Source organism: Chelonoidis abingdonii, chromosome 1 (assembly GCF_003597395.2).
Source record: "Chelonoidis abingdonii isolate Lonesome George chromosome 1, CheloAbing_2.0, whole genome shotgun sequence".
Lineage (NCBI taxonomy): Eukaryota > Metazoa > Chordata > Testudines > Testudinidae > Chelonoidis > Chelonoidis abingdonii.
Window position 1 is genome coordinate 290,904,926 of NC_133769.1, and position 20,470 is coordinate 290,925,395.

A 20,470-nucleotide genomic window follows, 5' to 3' on the forward strand; every position below is an offset into this window, starting at 1 on the left:
GCCATAGCTTGTAGAGTGAGGAAGGCTTCTGGTATCCCAGAAGAGGTACACATACCATAGAAGATTTACCTTTTGAGGGAACTGACTTGTTTAGTAACCTTGCTTTTGAGGTATTATAAATATTAGAAGATTCTAGGACTACTTTTGGATCACTGGGCTTTTTTAACCTGACCACAAGATGGATGCCCTCCTGGTACCAACCTCAGACTAGACTGAGAGCACCTTCCCACTCTCAGCAAGAGCGTGTTTTGGAGGTGATGGTTCTCTGAGGAGGAAACCCAGAGCCATGAAGAAAATCACCTTCTGCCACAGTCACCATCCACCCCACAACATCCTTGGGACAGCGGGTTTGACCTGAAGGTCAAGAGTCACACCTGAGCCAACAAAGGAGTACTAGAAGTCCTCTTAGGTGGGTACGTGATGCAGTTCCAGACCCTACCTCAACCTCATCCTCTTCAGGAACTCTTCCCAGAAGAGTCAGCTGAAAGAAGTGACCTCCTTGCTTTGCCCAAGAGCCATTGAGGAGATAACTATGGAATTCAGGTACCCTTATTTCCTTATTGTGAAGAAGAAAGGGGATCTTTATCGTATCTTCAACCTAATAAGACTGAACAAATACATATTCTATCTCAGATTCAGGATGGCAGTGCTACCTTTCATCATCCCTTTTCTACTGGCACAATACTGGTTCATAGCTTTGAACCTCCAAAAAGCATATTTCCACATTTCAATCTATCTGACCCGTAGGAAGTATCTGTGATTCACAGTAGGGCCCAATCATTATCAATACAATGTACAGCTACTTGATCTAGCCACAGTACAGAGAGTATTAAATACTGTAGCTTGATATCTAAGAAAACAAAGCATTTGTATCTAGTTTTATCTAGATGATTGGCTGATCAGAAGCAGCAAGATATCACCGCAGTCTTGAACACCGTCCTTAATCTGTTCAAAGAGCTGGGTCTGATAAACTGTAACAAATTGTCACTCTAACCATCACAGACAGTAGAATTCATAGGAGCTTTAATCACTTCCAGATTGGCAAATACACATCTTCCGTAAGAGAAATTCCATTCTGTCCAATCAACCCCAGTACAAACCTGTCTCGAACTTTTAGCCAATGTGTCAATTTTCACTTATGTGACATTACTATTCAGACATCACTTACATCTGTTTTGGAACTGTCTGAGCTTTGTGTATCAACTTTAAAAACATCAAGTGCATGCACATGTTATAGTCCCAGCTTGTATCTTTTTATCACTAAACTGGTGGATGTATGCCCAGAATGTTCTCTACACATCCATCTATAAAGACACCTGTCACAGTTGCTCCAGGAACAAGCTGGGGAGTCACCCTACACCACTTTTAAATAAATGAAATATGGTCCAAAAAGGATGAGACTCCATATAAATGTCCTGGAACTTAAGGAAGTTAGGTTGGCCTGCAAGGCATTCCTCTAGCTTTAAAGTATTCTGTCACACAGATCCTTATATACAACACATCTGCAATGTATTATGTAAATAGGCAGAGGGCTGCCCATTTATCACTAAGAGGCAACCAGAAAATGATCATGTTGTCACTTTAATGGGATAACCACAATTGGTGGTCTTCCAGGGAACAAGCTAGCAGTCTTTCTTATCAGTCAATGTGTCACCAATTATAAATGATCTCTGAAGAGCTACGTCCTCACTGATGTTTCAGCAGTGGAGAATGTTATCACAGAATTATTTGCCATCAGAGAGAATGCAAAGTTTTGCCTGTGGCTCTGTGGGTGCCTGAGCCTAAGATCCATTCAAGATGAAATTCTCATACCACACTCTTGAGGTCTTATATACGTTTCTGTTGATGCCCTTGGCACCCTGGGTTATAGGGAAAATCAGACAGGATGCAGATACATTGATCCTGATAGCTTCTCACTGACAAAGACAATTCTGGCTAACAGATTTTCTCTAGATGTCAACTCTCTGTCCTTGTATCACTTCAGGACTGTCCAAACAACATCACAGAGCTGGGGACAGATTGGGTCTGGATGTACAATCACTGCATGTAATAGCCTAGATGATGGCTGGCTAAGGGCTACTGAAGAGCCTGTTCATTACAGGAATAAGAAATCCTCTTAGTTCTCCTCAAAGTGAAAAAAGATTTGCTGTCTGGACAACCCACGATGACTGTGACCCTTTGAAGGCCCCTTTCCCCAAGATCCTTGACTACCTTCTGCAACTAAAACTCTTTGGCCTCTCCATTAGTTCAATCAAAATTCACCTTGCAGCAATCTCAGTATGCCACATTCTGGTTCAGTCATGCTCTGTATTCTCCCACCTTTGTTTCTAGATTTTAGGAGGGTTGAATCACACTTACCCCATCAGTTAGGGAGCTCCCTCCCTCTTGGGATCTCAACATTTTCCTTGCAGGTCTCAGGCAACTCAATTTGAACCCCCTTTCTGAATGTTCTCTTAACCACTTTACTCTCCAAATGGCCTTTTTGGTGTGTATCACAACAGCCAGATATATCAGTGAACGCCAAGCTTTCATGGCTAATTGTATTGTTTCATCAAAAAGGTGGAGTTGAGACCTCATTCTAAGTTTATTCCCAAAGTTGTTTCACATTTCAGTTGAAACCAAGCAATTAGTCTAAAGATTTCTTTCCAAAATTCCATTTTTGTCCAGGAGAGAGAAAAGGCCATACTTTAGATGTTTCTAGGCCCTTGTTATATTCACTATTTACAAGGCCTCCCATCTTTTTGTTAGTCTAAGTAGCTCTGCTAAAGAATTAATTACCCAATGTATATGAATCTGTCGCGTGGATGGCATATCCCTTCCACGAAACATTAAGGTTTCTTCAGTGAGAGCTCAGGCTGCCTCTTCTGCATGTTTCAGAAATATCCCCGTGCCTGAGATGTGCAAAACAGCTGCTTTGGGGTAATTGTCTCCTTTAAATACTATGCTCCTGATTTGACTGCAAGATTAGAAGCCAGGTTTGGAAAGGCAGTATTTTATAGTCATTAGTTACTAGCAGATAAGACTCCTCAATTCCACTTTCTAGATGAGAAACCGATTGCCAGTCACCTAGAATAATACATACTCCAAGAACTACAGTTACTGTAACATAAATACCTGTTCTTTTTTATATTTACTAATAGTAGTACAGTAGGGGTCGGCAACCTCTGGCACGCGGCTTGCCAGGGTAAACACCCTGGCGGGCTGGGCCAGTTTGTTTACCTGCCGCATCAGCAGGTTCAGGTGACTGCGGCTCCCACTGGCCGCAGTTCGCTGTCCCAGGCCAATGAGGGTGGTAGGAAGTCGCAGCCAGCACATCCCTCGCCTCTTTCCACCGCCCCCATTGGCCTGGGATGGTGAACTGTTGCCAGTGGGAGCCATGGTCGGCCGAACCTGCTGACGTGGCAGGTAAACAAACTGGCATGGCCAGCCAGGGTGCTTACCCTGGCGAGCCGCGTGCTAGAGGTTGCCGACCCCTGCTATAGAGAGAGGCAAGAAAGAATGACAAGCAAATGAGAATGAGAGAATGAAATTTGTAAAGATGGAGAAATATTTTACTTTATTTTTGCAGTTGTTTGAATTGGGTCCAGATGGTGGAGATCATGAGACTGATGGGGACCTTCTTGCTGAAACTGATGTCTTGGCGTATGATTGTGCTGCTCGGTAAATCATTTTATTTACTTTCTCTAAAGAGGCTTACTGTCTTGTTAGTTTTGTTTTGGTATGCATTTTAAACATATTTTGAAGGTATGCTAAGTAATTTGTCTTGTTAGACTCTCTAACATGTAGTGCTGCATTTATTATCTTCAAAAAGAAAGGTAACAGTGAAAATAGCAACCAAAAAACCAGAAACAAACCCCAGTTCAGATATTGTAGGGAGACTGAGATATCAAATGGAAAAGTGAAAGCCTTCCCCCTCCAGATCAACACACTTACTTTTATTTTTCGGTGGGAATGTGGACATTACTTTTGGTATCTATTTGATTAAAGGATAAAAAGTATGTTTTAGAGAACTGTAGCAGAAGGGCACTTTTTTATATATGCTAGAAGGTCCAAATGTGGAATGTATCGATACATTTCTCTGAACTGATGACGTTGTATTGTGCTTTGATTCATTTTGGGAGTGGGGAAGAAGGAAGCATTTTTCACTGAAATAGCAAGACAGCTGGAATTGGGAGACTTTTTAGCGGGGAGAGGAGGGATGAATTTACTCACATTTTAAGGAACTAGGAATGAGACATTTCTGTAACAATACTCAACTCACCCTCCAAAAGTACATCTGTACCTTTAAGTCTGGATTCTGGAGTGCCCAGTTACTAGTGATATGTTCAGCCTCCCTTTGAACAGAAATTGTACTTAGATACTGAAAAGAGGTGTAACCAGGAGGGCATATAATTGCAAATAGAAAGTGCTCTGCAAAAAACTGCTTTGACTGCCTTACTTATTGTCCATGTGAATGAAAAACAACTTTAAGAAAAGTTCAATTGCAGGTGCTTTGGCCTTTCATGTACTTTCTGAATATAGGCAAGATTCTTTCCTATAACTTGTCTTTGGGTTATTGAAATACTGAATGGATTAAAAACAATCCACTTTCCATTTTTAAAAACAAAACAGAGCAGTCACTGGGTAGTAATAGCATCAAATCAAGATAATGAGGTTGTCTAAAAGATAATTAATCTTACATTATATTCTTCAAATAAGAGGGGAGCTACTAATTCCTAAATACTGGCCAAATGTAGGGACTATCCTACTATGAACAATCAGTTATCCTGCCAATATTTTTCAGTTAACCCTCCTGCCCATTGTGAACTTCTTTTCCATAAATGTAATTTGAAAAGGTTCCTAGGCTTTTCTCTGGGGTCTGTGAAAGCTATTCAAAAGCACATCCAGTTTTCTGTTTCATTTGATATTGACTCAGTTGGTTTTGCTTTCTTCATGGGGAATTGTGTCTAAATACCTGGCTGACTACCTTTCTCACAGTTTAATGTAGTTACCTAGATCTTGAATGTCATTCTAAGTCAATTGTAGTAGCTAGCTTTCTAACCAATGTCTGTTAATGAGATTTGGTAAACTTCCACATGGTCTTTGCACACTTTTACCAAGATATTGTTGCTTTGATTCATCTTTCAGACAAGAAACCAAATTTGGCTCAACAGAGTTACAGAATCTTTTTCTGTGTTAGAGTTGCTCAAACCTGTCCTGCCTCCTAAAATTTTATTTCTGAGTGTGTCTCCCTTGCTCTCTCAGCATTTTTCAGAGGTATCTTATTTCGCCATATATTTGGAAGTATCCAAATCATACAGTTTAAGTAATATTCATCCTGTTAATTTCTTACTACCTTTTGCAAACTGTTGAATTTTCATTTTAATAATATCTTAGTTTTTTTAGATTTGTGACAGGGCATGCATTATGAGTAGGTTTATAAATTCCTATTTCTAAATATTCTTTAGAGAAGCACATCCCTCTCGCATGCTGGTTCCTGCCGCCCCCATTGGCCTGGGACGGAAAACCACGGCCAGTGGGAGCCACAGTTGGCCGAACCTGCCGACGCGGCAGTAAACAAACTGACTCGGCCCACCAGGGTGCTCACCCTGGCGAACCGCGTGCCAGAGGTTGCCGACCCCTGATGTAGAATAATAATAAAAAAGGAAACCCCTACGGCCCTACTCTCCAAGCAAAATTTCTATCACACTTAACATAAGCACCAATTCACACAATAATGTCTCCCCTACTAGTCTGAGTCCTAGGTCCCCAGTTTCCTGTCAGATGCACTTGATGATTAGTGAACTCCTAATCAATTAAGCAGCACCGCTCCAAGCGCAAGCTTGGGAGTGGAGGCTACTGCTGCTAAGCCCAAGGACTACTCATTTAATGGCTTCCCTGGAGAGTAGGCTGCACTCTCATGATCATGAGGACAGATCACTGTACAAGTCTCGTCATAACAGATGACATCCCTTCCTGATCCCATCCAGGTTGGGTGTGCCTTTGCTCATGGATCGTAAGAGCTTGGGACCTCTGAAAACCCTCAGGGATCGATATCCACTGGCTTTAAGGATAACATCTGTGGCTGGCCCATGCCAGCTGACTCAGGCTTGGGCTTTGGGGCTGTTTCATTGCTATGTAAATTGCTGGAGCCCAGGTTCTGGGACGCTCCCATCTCATAGGAATAAAACAGCCCGAGCCTCACCAGCCCGAATTAGCTGGCAAGAACCAACTGCAGATATCTAGTTGCTGTGTGAACATACTCATATCAGTCCAGGACCTGACTTCTGTGCAGTACCAGGCACTTCCTTTGAAGAATCACCCAACTGTGAACTCTTGGGACACATTGGAATCATTGGTCCCATTCAGCAGAATGCCCCAACACCAAGACATCTGAACATTTATACTTCACCGGAGGATATCTTCCTTCCTTGCTCTCAGTCCCCTCTCTTCTTGGCCTATCCTACCTAGGGCCATTTCCACACCAGAGGATGAAACTATTTGATGACACAGAAGATATCTCTTCTCTAGCCCTTGGGCAGACGTCTGCCGTTTGGTACTGATTGCCCCTCGAATAGGGAGAGAGCAGTTTTCAGACTGACAAATCGTATGTTCCAGCTAGTCACAGTCCTGGCACAGTTAAGGAGATCCAGACTCCCTCCTTGCAATTATGCTTTCCACAGGGTCCCCCAGAGCCAATTAACCCCTTCTTTAGCCTACTGGCACCCATGGGACCTGTATGGCAGATGCCCTGGATCCATCTTTGAGTCATGCCACAGCTCACCTACTTGGGATCTGTCAGAGTATGAGGTGGAGGATGTTGATCCATATCCACAGGTACTGACTGGAATCTCATCCTTGTTCATGGATGAAGCAGTTATTCTATCCTCACTGTCTCCACTACTGCTCCATAGACAGTACTAGGAGCTGCTGTGGAGGATAGCCAGTAAACTTGACATCCCCTGGGAGGAGGCCCAGGACCTTTAACTCCAACTTTGCAGCCTATGTGCTCCGTGTTACTGAGGCTATCCTGGAGCCAGTGATAGTGGTCAGGCATACCCTAGTTTCTTTGTACACTCACACCCAAAGGTGCTGAGAGAGAATATTTTCTCCTTGATCAGTAAGCCAAATTTCTTTTCTCCCATCCAGTTCCCAACTCCTTGTTGGTTTAAGCAGTCATGAAGAGACCAATGTCACAACATCAGAAAACCATCCCAGCTGACAAGGGCTCAAAGAGGTTGGACCTTTTAGGAAGAGAGGTCATCGCCCTCTCTCCTCTCCCCCCCCCCCCCCGCAAGCCTACAATTCTATATTGCTAACTTTCAGGCCTCATTAGCAAAATACTATTTTAACAGTTACTCCAGGTTGCTGGACTCTAAAGACAAGCTTCCCCTGAGGACAGAGTTCAGTTTCAATCCTTCATCAAGGAAGCCAAACCAGTGAGAAAAAATATCCTTATAAGCTATTTCTTATGCAGCGGACACAGCATCTAGAAAGCATAGCCACTGGCTTAGGTATGAAGCGTAAGTCTTGGCTTCACTCTTCTGGGTTCCCCGCAGAGGTCCAGAACACCATAGAGTGACCTACCTTTTGAGGAGTCAGATTTGTTTAACAAGAAGATGGATGAGACCCTACACTCTACTCCCTGGGAATTTGTACTCCGACCCTGAAGAGAAAAAATCACAGGCAGGTGTATGAACCAGGCTGCCTCCTCCACAAACATTCTGTCATCAGTGTCCAATTGAGACTCCTCATAAATGACAGAAATTAGAGACCTCACTTTTCAGTTCCCTCTGCTGCCATGACGTTTGCCCATTCCCAGCCACCTGCCCAGGACACTCTTTGATGCATCTGTTGAGAACTGCCAGCCATTACTGATGACACCCACTTCTTCCCTGCTTATCTGTGGGGGCCATCTCTCACTTTTTCCCACCACAGTTGAAACTCTGTCACCACAGACAGTTGAATTTTAGAAACTATCTATCAAGGTTACTCCACTGAATTTCTCTCCTGCCCTTTCCTACAAACTTTCTTCCTGAACCCTCTTCAGGGATGACTTTCATGAAGAGATTCTTCAACAAGAGGCAGACTCTCCTTTCCAACGAAGGGCAATAGAGTGAATACCACCTCAGTATCACGTGGAGAGGCTTTTATTCCCCTCATTTCTTAATCCCCCCCCCAAAAGACACAGGAGAGAGACCCATTTGAGACCTTCATAAATATAGCATCTTTATTCAAAAGTTGAAATTCAGAACGGTTACACCAATATCAATAATCCCACAGGAGGGAATATGGTTTGTGGCTCTCAACTTGAAGGACTCCTGTTTTCACGTAGATAGTCATCTATCCCATAGAAAGTTCCTTTGGTTCATGATAGGTCAGGAACACTTCCAGTTCATAGCCCTTCTTTTTGGATTGGCAAAAGCACCCAGAATATTTGCTAAAGTTTTCTCTGTGGTGGCAGCCCAGATAAGACATCAGAGACATCAGAGTTTTCTTCTAATTGGACAATTGGGTCCTTGTAGGACAGATCAGTGACTTTATTCCCACTCCATCTTCTAGCAGTCTTGGGTGTCTGTGTGAATAAATAAGTCTGTTTTAACCTCTAGAGCCACACTGAATTCCCGTTCAGCAAGAGCTTTCCTCCCCACGGAAAGATTTCTGTTTTAATGAGCAATCTAATAGTACGGATTAGTCGCCAAAGACTATGGTCAGTGTGCTTTTCTCTCTTGAGTCACATGATCTCATGTACTTATGACACCATTTGCCAGGCTTTATCTACCATCCCTACAGGCCTGGCTTCTATCTGTCTGCTCACCAGACAAGGACCACATGAGCACCAGAGTGACGGTTCCCACCAGGGTCATTGCCTCTCTTACTTGGTAATTGAACCTGGATCAAGTGAGAGTAGGCATCCTCTTCAGCACCCCCACCCACAGTGCTACCATAATAATGGACACATCCCTCCAGGGTTGGGGGGCTTACCTGAATAACTACATTGTACAAGGTCCTTACTCCACAGGAGGCCAAACAGTACATCAGCTTGCTGGAACTAAGAGCAGTCTGTGTGGCATGTAGGGCTTTTCTCCCATTCATTCATTCTCTCCTTGTCCAAGTAATGTCAGAACAAGTCTTTTTATATTAACAAGCAAGGTGTAGAGCAAGATTCCTTCACCTCGGCATAGAATCAGTCAGGCTTTGGACATGGTGCATCAGAAATCATATCTCTATCTAAGCCACTTACCTTCCAGGTATTCAAAATTCTGTAGCAGACAACCTGAGCAGACACTTTTCTGCAGACCATGAGTGAGAAATACACGGTTCTGTCCTGAGTGAGAGATTCAGTCAGTGGGGAGCACCTCAGTGGGGTTTCTTCACACCCAAAACAAAGAAGAAACTCTCTCTATTGTTCCAGAGCAGCTATGAGCCATGACTCTCAGGGCAATATTTTCCTGCCGTAATAGATAACAGACCAATTCAGATATGCATTTTTGCCCTCTTCCCTGCTACCATAGGTCTTGAGAATGACTCTGACCTTGTTTTGAAGGACCTTTCTCCTAGTATTCAACCAGCCCAGATCATTTTCATTCCCAGACCTTCTGAGAATGTCAGCCAGTCCTCGTATTAGGATCCGTCCCTTCCCAAATTATCTTTACTCTGGGATGTCAGATTTTGCTGCCTTCCTATCGAAATCCTGTTCACTTCGTGGTTTGGTGTTTGAATGGACATCAGATCTAGAATACTCTTGTTCAACAGCTGTCCAAATCATTCTTAATCAAAATAGGAAAGATTCCACCAGGAGTTGCTATGGAGCTAAATTGAAACGTTTCTCTATCTGGGCACAGTCTACCTCGGACTTTGCTGGTATCCCAGTTGTTTTAGATTATCTCAGTGTTTACAGGTACACTAACACACGATGGTGACAATGGACCAGCTCAGTCGGTGGCGGGACTTACCACTGCCCCCTCGGCCAGATGAAGGGTTAAAGTGAGATATCCTGACATTTATAGCCTGAAACAAACAATCTGGGATAAGCAATTTACGGATCATCTTACATGTTCCATGACATGTTTGTTACCTTCCCTTGTACTTTTCTCTTGATGTTTCAGATAAAATATTTCTATTCATCATTTTTGTCAAATTATTTTATCGTATGCTAGGTTGGTGTGTTCTAGTGCTGCTCTGCTGGATTGTGTTTACGTGTTCAGTGTGTTTTTGCAATGCTAGCAATATTGGGGCTGAGTTCATGTACTGGACATTGGCTTGCAGGCAAGCATCTGTTTTTGACAGGGTCTGACTGTTGCTCATAGCATAACGTATGCTGACTTAGATTCAGGCATCAGGCCTTGCTCCCTTACTGACCAGAGCAAGGGCTGCTCCAGGCTAGGGTGGACACATGACTCCAATTAGCATGTAAAGAATCAGTTGAAGCCGTTAGGCTAATGGGAACACCTGACTCCAATTAACCTGCAAAGAGTCAGGTGAGGCTGTTAAGCACCTGACTTAATTTAAGGCCCCTCTGATACTATAAAAGGGCTCACTCCAGTCAAGCCAAAGAGAGCCAGGGAGCCAGAAGAGAGGAAGTGCAGCTGGGGAATGAAGACACCCTGAAACCACTGGAAAGGGAGCCCTAAGGTAAGGGCGAAGAAGGCGTTGAGAGAGAGAAGCGGGGAAGCTGTGAGGAAGTGGCCCAGGGAAATGTAGCAACTTTGGCAGTGAAAGGTCGGCTGCCAAGAACAGCTGCTACCATTAGAGTCCCTGGGCTGGAACCCGGAGTAGAGCGTGGGCCCAGGTTCCCCCCAACCTGCCACTACAGAAACACCTCCTGGGAAGGGAAGACAGACCCTTGTCAGGACCGGAGACTTAACTGTTCTTGAATAAGCCTGTAGGGACAACAGAGACTGTGGGAGTTCTCTCACCAACTTCCTTGCTGGCTTTTGATGAAAAGGGCTCTGTAGACTGTACCCTAGCCCTAGAGAGAGAGAGGCTATGTGTAGGGTCGCAGTGAGCCTCTGAGGCTAGCATAAACTGCCTGGAAGTGCAGGACCCACAGGACAAGGTCAGAGCTCTGCCAGAGCATACTTCACACCTGTTTCTCATGCACATCAAACTTCTACACCAACCTGCCATTCATTTATTACTTCATACCCTCATGAATAAGTCACAGGTACTCTGGCTCATCCCCATTCTTTTTCAACCCACTGTCTTTAGTCAATCCCTGCTCAATCACCAGTTCATGAACTGATTCCAAAAACATTCCCAACTCGGTCACAACTTCATTCACTCACTATTAACCCCATCATCAGATTTATCAGTTCGCTTTTCCTTCTCTTTCCCCTCACCCAATTCATCAGTTCTCTTCAGAGCTCCGCTAAATCTGTTCCCATACAGTTGTCTCTCTTTAAAGTTGTGTAGCTGTCTCAACTCCTTGCCCATTGTTGGGACACCTCATAATACGTGGTTGCTGCTTTGTGTCTTTCCCTAGTCAGGTCTCCAGTCTTCCTCTCATAGCAAATGTTTCACCTTTGCTTCATTTGCATCATTGCATCCATCCCCTAGATTGTGGAGGGACTAGGGGTTCTGTCCCTTTCCTTTGTCTAGGAAGGGTCCAGGTAAGGAGCCAGATATCTTCTGTTCTCTCTGTGCCCAGAGAGTGGACTTCCAGAACTGAGTGAGTGCAGTTGGCAGCTTTAGAGCAGTACCATTGTTAAACTTCACATTGTCAAAATACTCTGGGCCTGGCCTCAGACAGCCAGGATATGAAGAACAACCATGTTTTGGTCCAGGAGAGCGGGAAGCCTGGAGGAAATGCTGATCATCATCCCTTAGTCCCTATGTGCATAAGGTAGGAGGAATCAAGGGGGAGGCAGGTAGCTCAGAGGATTCAGCAGGTGTCATTTCAGGGGCTTCTTCACTCACTCATCTGCTGAACTGAGATAAAGTGAGAAAAAGTCCTCTTGCAGGCCCAAATTTGTAACAGCTTCTCTCTTACCATCTGTCACAGCAGCAGGGCTACATTCAGTTCACATTTCTAAGGTTATTTTCTAAGGTTAGAAGATGCCTTAATAAAGGTTAATTAGTTATTCATGGGGGAAAGGATAGCTAAGTGGTTTGAGCATTGGCCTCCTAAACTCAGAGCTGTGAGTTCAGTCCTTGAGGGGGGCCATTTAGGGGTCTGGGGCAAAAATCTGTCTGGGGATTGGTCTTGCTTTGAGCAGGGGGCTGGACTGGATGATCTCCTGAGGTTCCTTCCGACCCTGATATTCTATGATTCTATGAAATTCTAGTCCCATTGAAGTCCACTGTATTCATTATTAATCCAATCATCAGAATTAAATGGGACCAGGATTTTAACTTGTACATATTTTCTATGTATTCCATATTTGTGTATCTTGACACCCTATCATGTCACATTCTTAGTTCCTTTCATGTGAGTATATTTATATTAACATATTCCTTAGAATTTGTGTGATATTCTGAAATTCTTTATAAAAAGACCTGTTTCCCTGAAATGCTGTAAAGCTGTACTAAAAATATGCATTGGCCATGTTCTTTACTATGCATTATTGCAAATAATGTTGTTTATTCTGTGTTTTGTTAAACTAACTGCATTCATTAGCCTATCCAACATTTTAAATCTGTAGTTGATTTTCAGGACATTGGCTATGTTTTAAGAACAATTTCAAGTTTAGTTTAGTTTAGTTTAGTGGATCACTGGATGTCCTGCCTTTCTGAAAAAAACAAACGAAACAAAACAACCACACGTCACCAGCACAATGCGAAGTAGGGTAAAGTTGAGAGTAGAAATAGGTAGATATTTCATTTTATCATCATCCTTCTGGTTCATTTGAGTTTAGGATATTTACTTTGGATTGTCTTTTTTTTCAAGTTGATTGTTGCATTTCATATAATTTAATTTGTAAACTAATTCAGGCATTTTTTCAAACTGTGCTTCTACCAGAGAAAAATATGCGATGATGTTCGATGAACCAGTTCTCTTGCAAGCTGGCTGGTGGTATGTAGCCTGGGCACGAGTGTCAGGCCCTAGCAGTGATTGTGGATCTCACGGACAGGCCTCTATTACAACAGATGATGGGTAATTTATTTTTGTGTCTCTCATATATTTGTATGAAAGAAAGCATCTAATATTACTTGAGCAAAAGCTGTTTTTTTCTTTCAGTGTTGTTTTCCAATTTAAGAGTTCCAAGAAATCAAATAATGGTACAGATGTTAATGCAGGACAGATCCCTCAGTTACTATACAGGTAATATTTTCATCTATTTTTGGGTGAGGTTGTGGAATCTTTTTTTTAATGGAAGTACTGTAAAGATAATTCTACAGTGCATGTTAGGGCCTTTTTGTGGGTTAGGAAACTGATGTTTGAAAACTTGTGGGAAAATTAAGTTATAGCTTAAAAGACATAAAGTATATGTCATACCAAAAGTTATTTCCATCTGCTTTTAAAAGATTGTTGTGGTGTGTTGAGATTTTGTATTTAAATGTTCACAATATTTTATCCTTAGTTTAGCTGCTAGTTTTGTGAATATTGGTCTTTTCCCCTAAAATAGTGTATTTTTGTGACAGATTGAAGGTCTTAAGTGTTTTGGCAGGCTTATTGCTGTAGGCTGTTTCTCAAAAACTACCATACAGAATTTCGTACTGCAGTGCTTCTTAGAGAAAATACTCAAATGGTGCTTACACAGGCCTTGACTATGTATTTTTGTATTGTGTTTGGATGTAGTTGGGTTTAAAGCTTATGGGCAAACAGCAGATACTGCAATTTGTCACCATTTTATTCTGTGGTTCACAGAGCTTCAGCTGTAAGTATTTTAGGCCTCAATCATAAGACTTTGCATTTGATTCTGAGTGTGTTGGATTTCTTGGCACACATTCAATGGCCAGTAGAAAACAAGAGTTGTCAGTAAAGCTTAAGCCACTCTCTCAAACAGTAAGCAATTCTGGATTTTTTTCGGTGTCTTTCAGACTTGTGCCCTGATCCTAATTGGTACCTCTAAGTGCTACCACAAAACAAACAGTAAATATGCGTGACAGGAAAATATTGCTTAGTTGGGCGTTTTATTGATTGTTGCTTTTCACCTTGTGCATACAACAATGTTAGCTAAGATCAGAGTGTTATTTGGGGTTTTCCTTGGTGTGAGTGAATTGACACCTTAAAGTGTGGTAAGGATAAAAAATGAAATATGGGCCACAAAATTCTTGTGTAGGGCATGTCTGCATGTACAGCAGTGAAGCTGCACTGACACTGCTGCAGTGCGTCTAGAGAAGACGCTCTGTGCTGATGGGAGAGGTCTTCCATCGGCATAATAAAACCACCTCCGCAAACGGCAGAAGCTGTGTCAGCAGGAGAAGCTCTCCTGCCATCATAGCACTGAGCACACGATCACTTATGTCAGAATAACTTATGTTTCTTGTGGGGAGGTTTCTTCACACCTCTGAAGGACATAAGTCATACCGACTTAAGCTGTACTGTAGAAGTGGCTTTAGGGTTCTTGTGGTTTTGTGAATCTTGCCTACTGTTTTACTTTGATTCCAATCTCTCTCTTGTTCTCTGAAAGGTCAAATGAGTGTGACCAAATGAGTTTACATACACGTTTAGTTAGTTCATTTAAAACTAGCAAATAAGTGAAAAGTTTGCAATTCACAAAGATATTACCGAAGTAAAGACAGTTTTTTAAAAAAATTAGCCTCATCAGCTATGCACTGTACTGTCCTCTGCAAAAGAGAATTTTCCATTTGTGTAACTTTCTTAGGATGTAATATATTCCCTAAATATATGCCACTCTAGATTCATAGTGCTGGGAAGCGCGGTCAAACTTTAAAAAGATACTGAGGCAGCACTGAATAATTTTCTTTGGTTGATATTCTCTTAAGTGTTCCCTGTGTTATATTTTCTCCTCTTCCTAATCACATCATTTTGGGCTTTCTGTTTTGAGGCCCAGCCCTTCTACTAGCCTTGGAGGTTTCCAAGTCCCCTTTCACAAACTCAAGGGACTCCAGATCTCCCTTCCCTCTTGTTTTGAGTCTCCTCAGAGTCCTCAGTCTACTCCTCTCCACATTTTCTTACTCTAGTGCTTTCTTTTTGAAATGTTACATGAAATGCTCCATTCAATGAACTTGCTAGCCAGGAGAGCTTTTGTTAGCCTGTCATTTTCCTGATTATCTCCTCTTTCAGAAGGCCTTGCATCTCTTTCCCAGCCTTTTCTATTTCATTATTCATTCAGTAAACCTCCCATCCCCCCATTTCAGATACTCTGTCTCCTCTGAGGCAAAAAGTGGAAGGCAAAGCTCAGACACATTAATCTACCTTTAAAGAATAAAAAAAAGTCTAGGAAGCTTAAAGCAACAACAGAATATCAAGGCTGAAAGCCAAGATTGGAGAAGCTCGCTCTCTATCCTTACAGGAAGGAGAAATTTCCAGCAAAGTTTCAAGATTCAGATGGATACCTATATATATATATAGAGAGAGAGAGAGAGTAAAATTGATAGTTGTATTTCCAATGTCAATTAATTCTATATTTTACTTTATATTACAGAAATAAAAATCCACCTATCCAGGTGCTAGGCACTTTTGAAGCAACTTTTAAAAGTACAGTAATATGGGTGAGTGGCACACCACTGATTTGGTTGACATAACGTACCCTCTCTGCACACCTGCATATCATTTGAAAACTTACTATGTTTTCAGTGAGGGTGAGATGTGATGTGAAAGTGTCAAGTGGTGCTATTACCATAAAATGGACATAAACAACAGCATAACATGTTAAAATAACCACTTTGAAATATTTGCATTCGTTTCTGTTAGTTTAATGACTGTATTATTTCAAGACATAAGATTGGATTTCTTTGTGACCTCAGAGCATCTCATCAATCTAAAGGGTAAAACAAAATCTAATAATGAATTTGTACAGGTATCATTGAAATGATGACATTTCTAGTCAATATCATCATCTTGTTCATCATTTTTACGTACTCTGTCGAGTGCACAGGTTACCACAGTCTTCATTGTCTTAGCATGTATACAGTTCTGTGCAAGGAGGATTGTTGTGACTACAGGCACAGTTGATTGTCCTTAGGGGTCCAGGCAAAAAGGAGATCTTGAAGCCAAGGAACTATATTAGGCCCTTGAAAAATACAGGATGTAGTTCATCATCCACGTTTTTCCATCCATGTTGCAAGGATGATCCAATGTCTGGTTTACCTCAGCTCAAAGAAATCCAAATCTTTGTTCGCTGATATGCTCTTCAAAACTATCTTCACATGGGGGAAGTTTGGACAGTGGCTTGTTCTTTTTGATGGCTAGATTGAGGTGCAATCAAGTCAGGTCTCTATGGGTCTCCTTTTCTTAATTGCTCTGGTCATACAGCACTGCTACCAACTTCTTTGCCTCAGAAATTGCAGCTTATCCATCTCTCCTCCAATTTGACAGGATCTTTTGAAGAGGTAAGCTCCTTTTATTTTGACAACATTAAACACAGATTTTTCCCAATACCAAATAGAGATGATAGAGTCACATCCTGTGGTGTTTATAGCAAGAAGTATGTTGCAGAAATCAGGAGTGAGTGTATTATACATTGCATGTGCAGGTTACGAAGTGACGCTTTTCAGTTGTGCTGGTAATGGTGCCTATTTCAATCCAGATTATTGGTGTGTTCCATTTTTGGAAAGTAGTGAAGAGCAAGGATCAAAGCATCTGTACTGTCTGACCTAATTACTGTACATTTGACACCAAGGGACCCAAGAGCCGTATTGGCAAGTACAGCATGCAGGAACATCCTTGTGTTCACTACCTCTTGAATGCTGTACAAGTCTTGGGCTTCTTCAGCACCTCTACTGATGATGGACTTTGCTACTTCACCATTGAAAAAGCCTCGAGCTAGGAGGAGTGTTTGTGCTGGGTGTGTTTCTACACTGTCAGGTGCATTGTGAACCATATATTCACAGTGGAATTTTACAAGTGACTGCTTGTTGGGTGCCACGTTTCAAAACTTTTTCAGTGAAGACATAGGAAATCCACCAATCACCTTGTATTTCTTCCATCCAACTTTAGATCCTGTCTGGTGCTGTCTTTCTGCACTTTTCACAGAGTTATCGTTGTCATTTCAGTCAGACTTCAATTACAGAATTAGCTTTGTCAAATTCTTTTAGGACGTACATTAAATACTTAGGAGCCAGTTCATCAAATGGGTAGAATTTGTCTCCCAGCCATTGTTTGTATGACAGCCATGGCATCTCTGATATACACTGGTTTCTTTGTTGCATGCTCTTAGCTCCTGGATTCTTTCAGCTTAAAAGCTTCTAGCTGATGTCAAAATTCAGCTCTGTCTGTTCTTATCATTGTTCCATCAGCATGAAACCATGGATCCTATTGGATGATTAAGACCAGTTGCATTTGAAACATCATCTCTGCATCTTGCTGAACACAGGGCTTTATGGGAAACAGTTTTTGGATTGATAGCTGCCATGATTGTCCCTTCCTGTTGGATTTAAATTTCGTCATCTTGACCGTATTAGCAAATGTTTTGATGCCAGATTTCTTGACTGGACTGAAGAAGCCATGTGTCTCATCAGAAGCAAGTGCATTTCTCACAAAATTCTCCATTTGTTCTTCGCCAACATCTATTTTCACTAGACCCTCTTGTACATCTGATGTTACATGCTGTCCATTAGATATGTTGATAAGCATCTCTGGATGTGATACAGGGTCAAATGGGTTTGTCATATTGATGACATTTTTCACAATAACTGTAATTGATGTTCACACCTCAACTGCTAGGAGAGGGCCTCATCCTCCCTGACTGAACTAACCTCATTATCTCCAGACTGATTCTGGCCTGCATATTTATACCTGCCTCTGAAAATTTCCATTACATGCGTCTGACGAAGTGGGTATTCACCCACTAAAGCTTTTGCTCCAATACATCTGTTGGTCTATAAGGTACCACAGGACTCTTTGTTGCTGTTTGTAATATGCTCTTCGTCCCTTTTGAATACAGAGACAAGGGGTGGTTTGTGGATTTTGTCTTCACTAATTCTTGTTAGGACAGTTCTTTCTCTCATAATTTTTGCATATTCACTCAGGACGTGTCTGCGAGGGTCCATCTAACCAGGGCTTACCCTTTTCTTGTCAGTCCTACAGTCCCACTGCTGACCTTTTAGCGTCTGTGACAGTTTTCTCTGTCCCCATGTCGCTCTTAATTCCACTGAAAGAGCCAGGAGTCTCATGCACATCAAATTCTGCAGATTTAAAGGCACCATGGACTATTTCAGGGAAATTTAACAGATCAGGAATGTAGGTTGGTATCCACCTGGCATAGCTGGGCCTGCTTGCTGTAAAGAACTTTGGCAACATGTCATGCTGTGGATAGGTGAAGTTTCCAAACATCCTCTTTCTCTGCAGAGACATTTAGAAGTAGTATCTGCATAATCTGGTAAATGGATCCCAGAACTTGAACGCTGGAGACTGGGCATACCACCATATTTAAAGTTCCTCTAGTTGTGTTAGTATATGCTGAGACACAGTATCACCAAACTCTTTAATGAAGTATTGTTGTAAGGACTTAATGTCTTCAGACTCAAGTACATTTTTTTGTGTTAGCCAATATTTGCCAGACAAATGCTGGAACTATACAAGTATCCTTTCCCAGCTCGTACCATATAACAAATAAAATTTCAGAACGCTTGGGGCCTCAAACGCTAGAGTCAAGCCATACAGAGCATGGGTTGAATTGCTTCCCAGAAAGTGTTTGATCTGCGGTACAGGCTGCATACATATCAGACTCAACAAGAAAATATAGCAATCCTGCATCTCCCCCAAATTTCCCAATATATACAATAAAGCAGCACAGGGTATGAAAACCACCCAGGTGACTCATATTGGTACCAAATTTTTTTTCAATTGATAAGCAACAGCATGCTGCTGCTCAGTGGTCTGAACAGCACGGTGCTGTCCTAGAATTTCCTGACATTTCAGCATTGTAATATAAACAGTGGCCATCTGAGCTGCTTTGGCATCCATAATAGGTGCATATGCAAGTTCTGTTTAGGTACTCTTCTTTGTTGCTAGCTTGTGGTTGAAACCAGTTTAAAATGGAATCACCTGAGTGTGAACCATATCAATGTCATTTGGTATTGGTAGGACATCACAAAGTGGTAGTTCTTAAAAGACACCAGGAGAGATCTTGGACAGTGTTCATCTGTAGGCGACAACAGTTTTTCTCTCATGCTTTTTCATGGTGAGTTGGTTCTGGATGTACTCTAGGTTTTTCAAATGATGCATCCTGCATAAAATACTTTGATTGCCTTGGGAGAGTAAGTGACTTTTCTTTCCCATGTTTCAGTGATATTTCTTGTGATGCAGGACGGTATGAAAACTGTTCTTGAAATATTAATCTAGCCATTGAATGGAAGGTATTCTTTCCATCAGTAGTCTCTACGTTGATATGTATGTTATCTCCTTTTTCATGGATTAGATTTCTACGAGCATGAAATGGTACAATTTCATTTGGAATAAACACATCTCCCTGGAGTTTTTCTGCCCCAGTTTTTGCAGCACTCACATGCTCATAATTGATGTAGAATCCATGAAGGTGTAGTATGTCAATAAAATTGGAAGACCAAAATCCATGGTAGCAAGTGGTGTGATAATTTTGGAACTGTTAAATGCTATTAACTCTACAGCTGAGTGACACCACCTTTGAACGTCTTCTGAAGGATGATATTCATTGCTGGCTGAATTGTTACTTAGCTGTCAACCAGAAGACAAACTCCTATGACAGAGGTCTATAAAATCTTGACTGCTGTGGAGAAAGTGAAAAAAGGAAATGTTGTTTATTCCTTCACATTTGACTTTAGCAGACCTTTGATATGGTCTCCCACAGTATTCTTGGCATCAAGTTAAAGTAGTATGGGCTGGATGAATGGACTATAAGGTGGACAGAAAGCTGGCTAGATCATGGGGCTGAATGGGTAGTGATCAATGGCTCCATGTCTAGTTGACAGCTGGTATCAAGCGGAGTGCCCCAAGGACCAGTATTGGGGTCTGTTTTGTTCAAAATCTTCATTAATGATCTGGAGGATGGCATGGACTGCACCCTTAGCAAGGTTGCAGATGACACTGAACTGGGAGGAGTGGTAGATACACTGGAGTGTAAGGCTAGGATACAGAGGGACCTAGACAAATTAAAGGATTGGGCCAAAAGAAATCTGATGAGGTTCAACAAGGACAAGTGCAGAGTCCTGCACTTAGGACGGAAGAATCCCATGCATTGCTACAGACGAGGGACTGAGTGACTAGGCAGAAGTTCTGCAGAAGAGGACCTAGGAGTTAGTGGACAAGAAGCTGGATGAGAGTCAACAGTGTGCTCTTGTTGCCAAGAAGGCTAATAGTGTTTTGGCTGTATAAGTAGGAGTATTGCCAGAAGATTGAGTGATGTGATCATTTCCCAGTATTCAGCACTGGTGAGGCCTCATC

The 20,470-nt window shown here is 42.0% G+C and overlaps 1 protein-coding gene across 4 annotated transcripts in view; it reads left to right on the plus strand.

Moving 5' to 3' along the window:
* Nucleotides 1-20,470, plus strand: part of MYCBP2 (MYC binding protein 2) — a 457,693-nt gene that overhangs the window by 171,629 nt on the left and 265,594 nt on the right. For all 4 annotated transcript variants that reach the window (XM_075061530.1, XM_075061532.1, XM_075061531.1 and 1 more), the window contains exons 27-29: nucleotides 3,569-3,660; nucleotides 12,941-13,075; nucleotides 13,160-13,243. In XM_075061530.1, coding sequence (XP_074917631.1) covers nucleotides 3,569-3,660; nucleotides 12,941-13,075; nucleotides 13,160-13,243 — 311 coding nt within the window. The remainder of the gene's footprint in view (nucleotides 1-3,568; nucleotides 3,661-12,940; nucleotides 13,076-13,159; nucleotides 13,244-20,470) is intronic.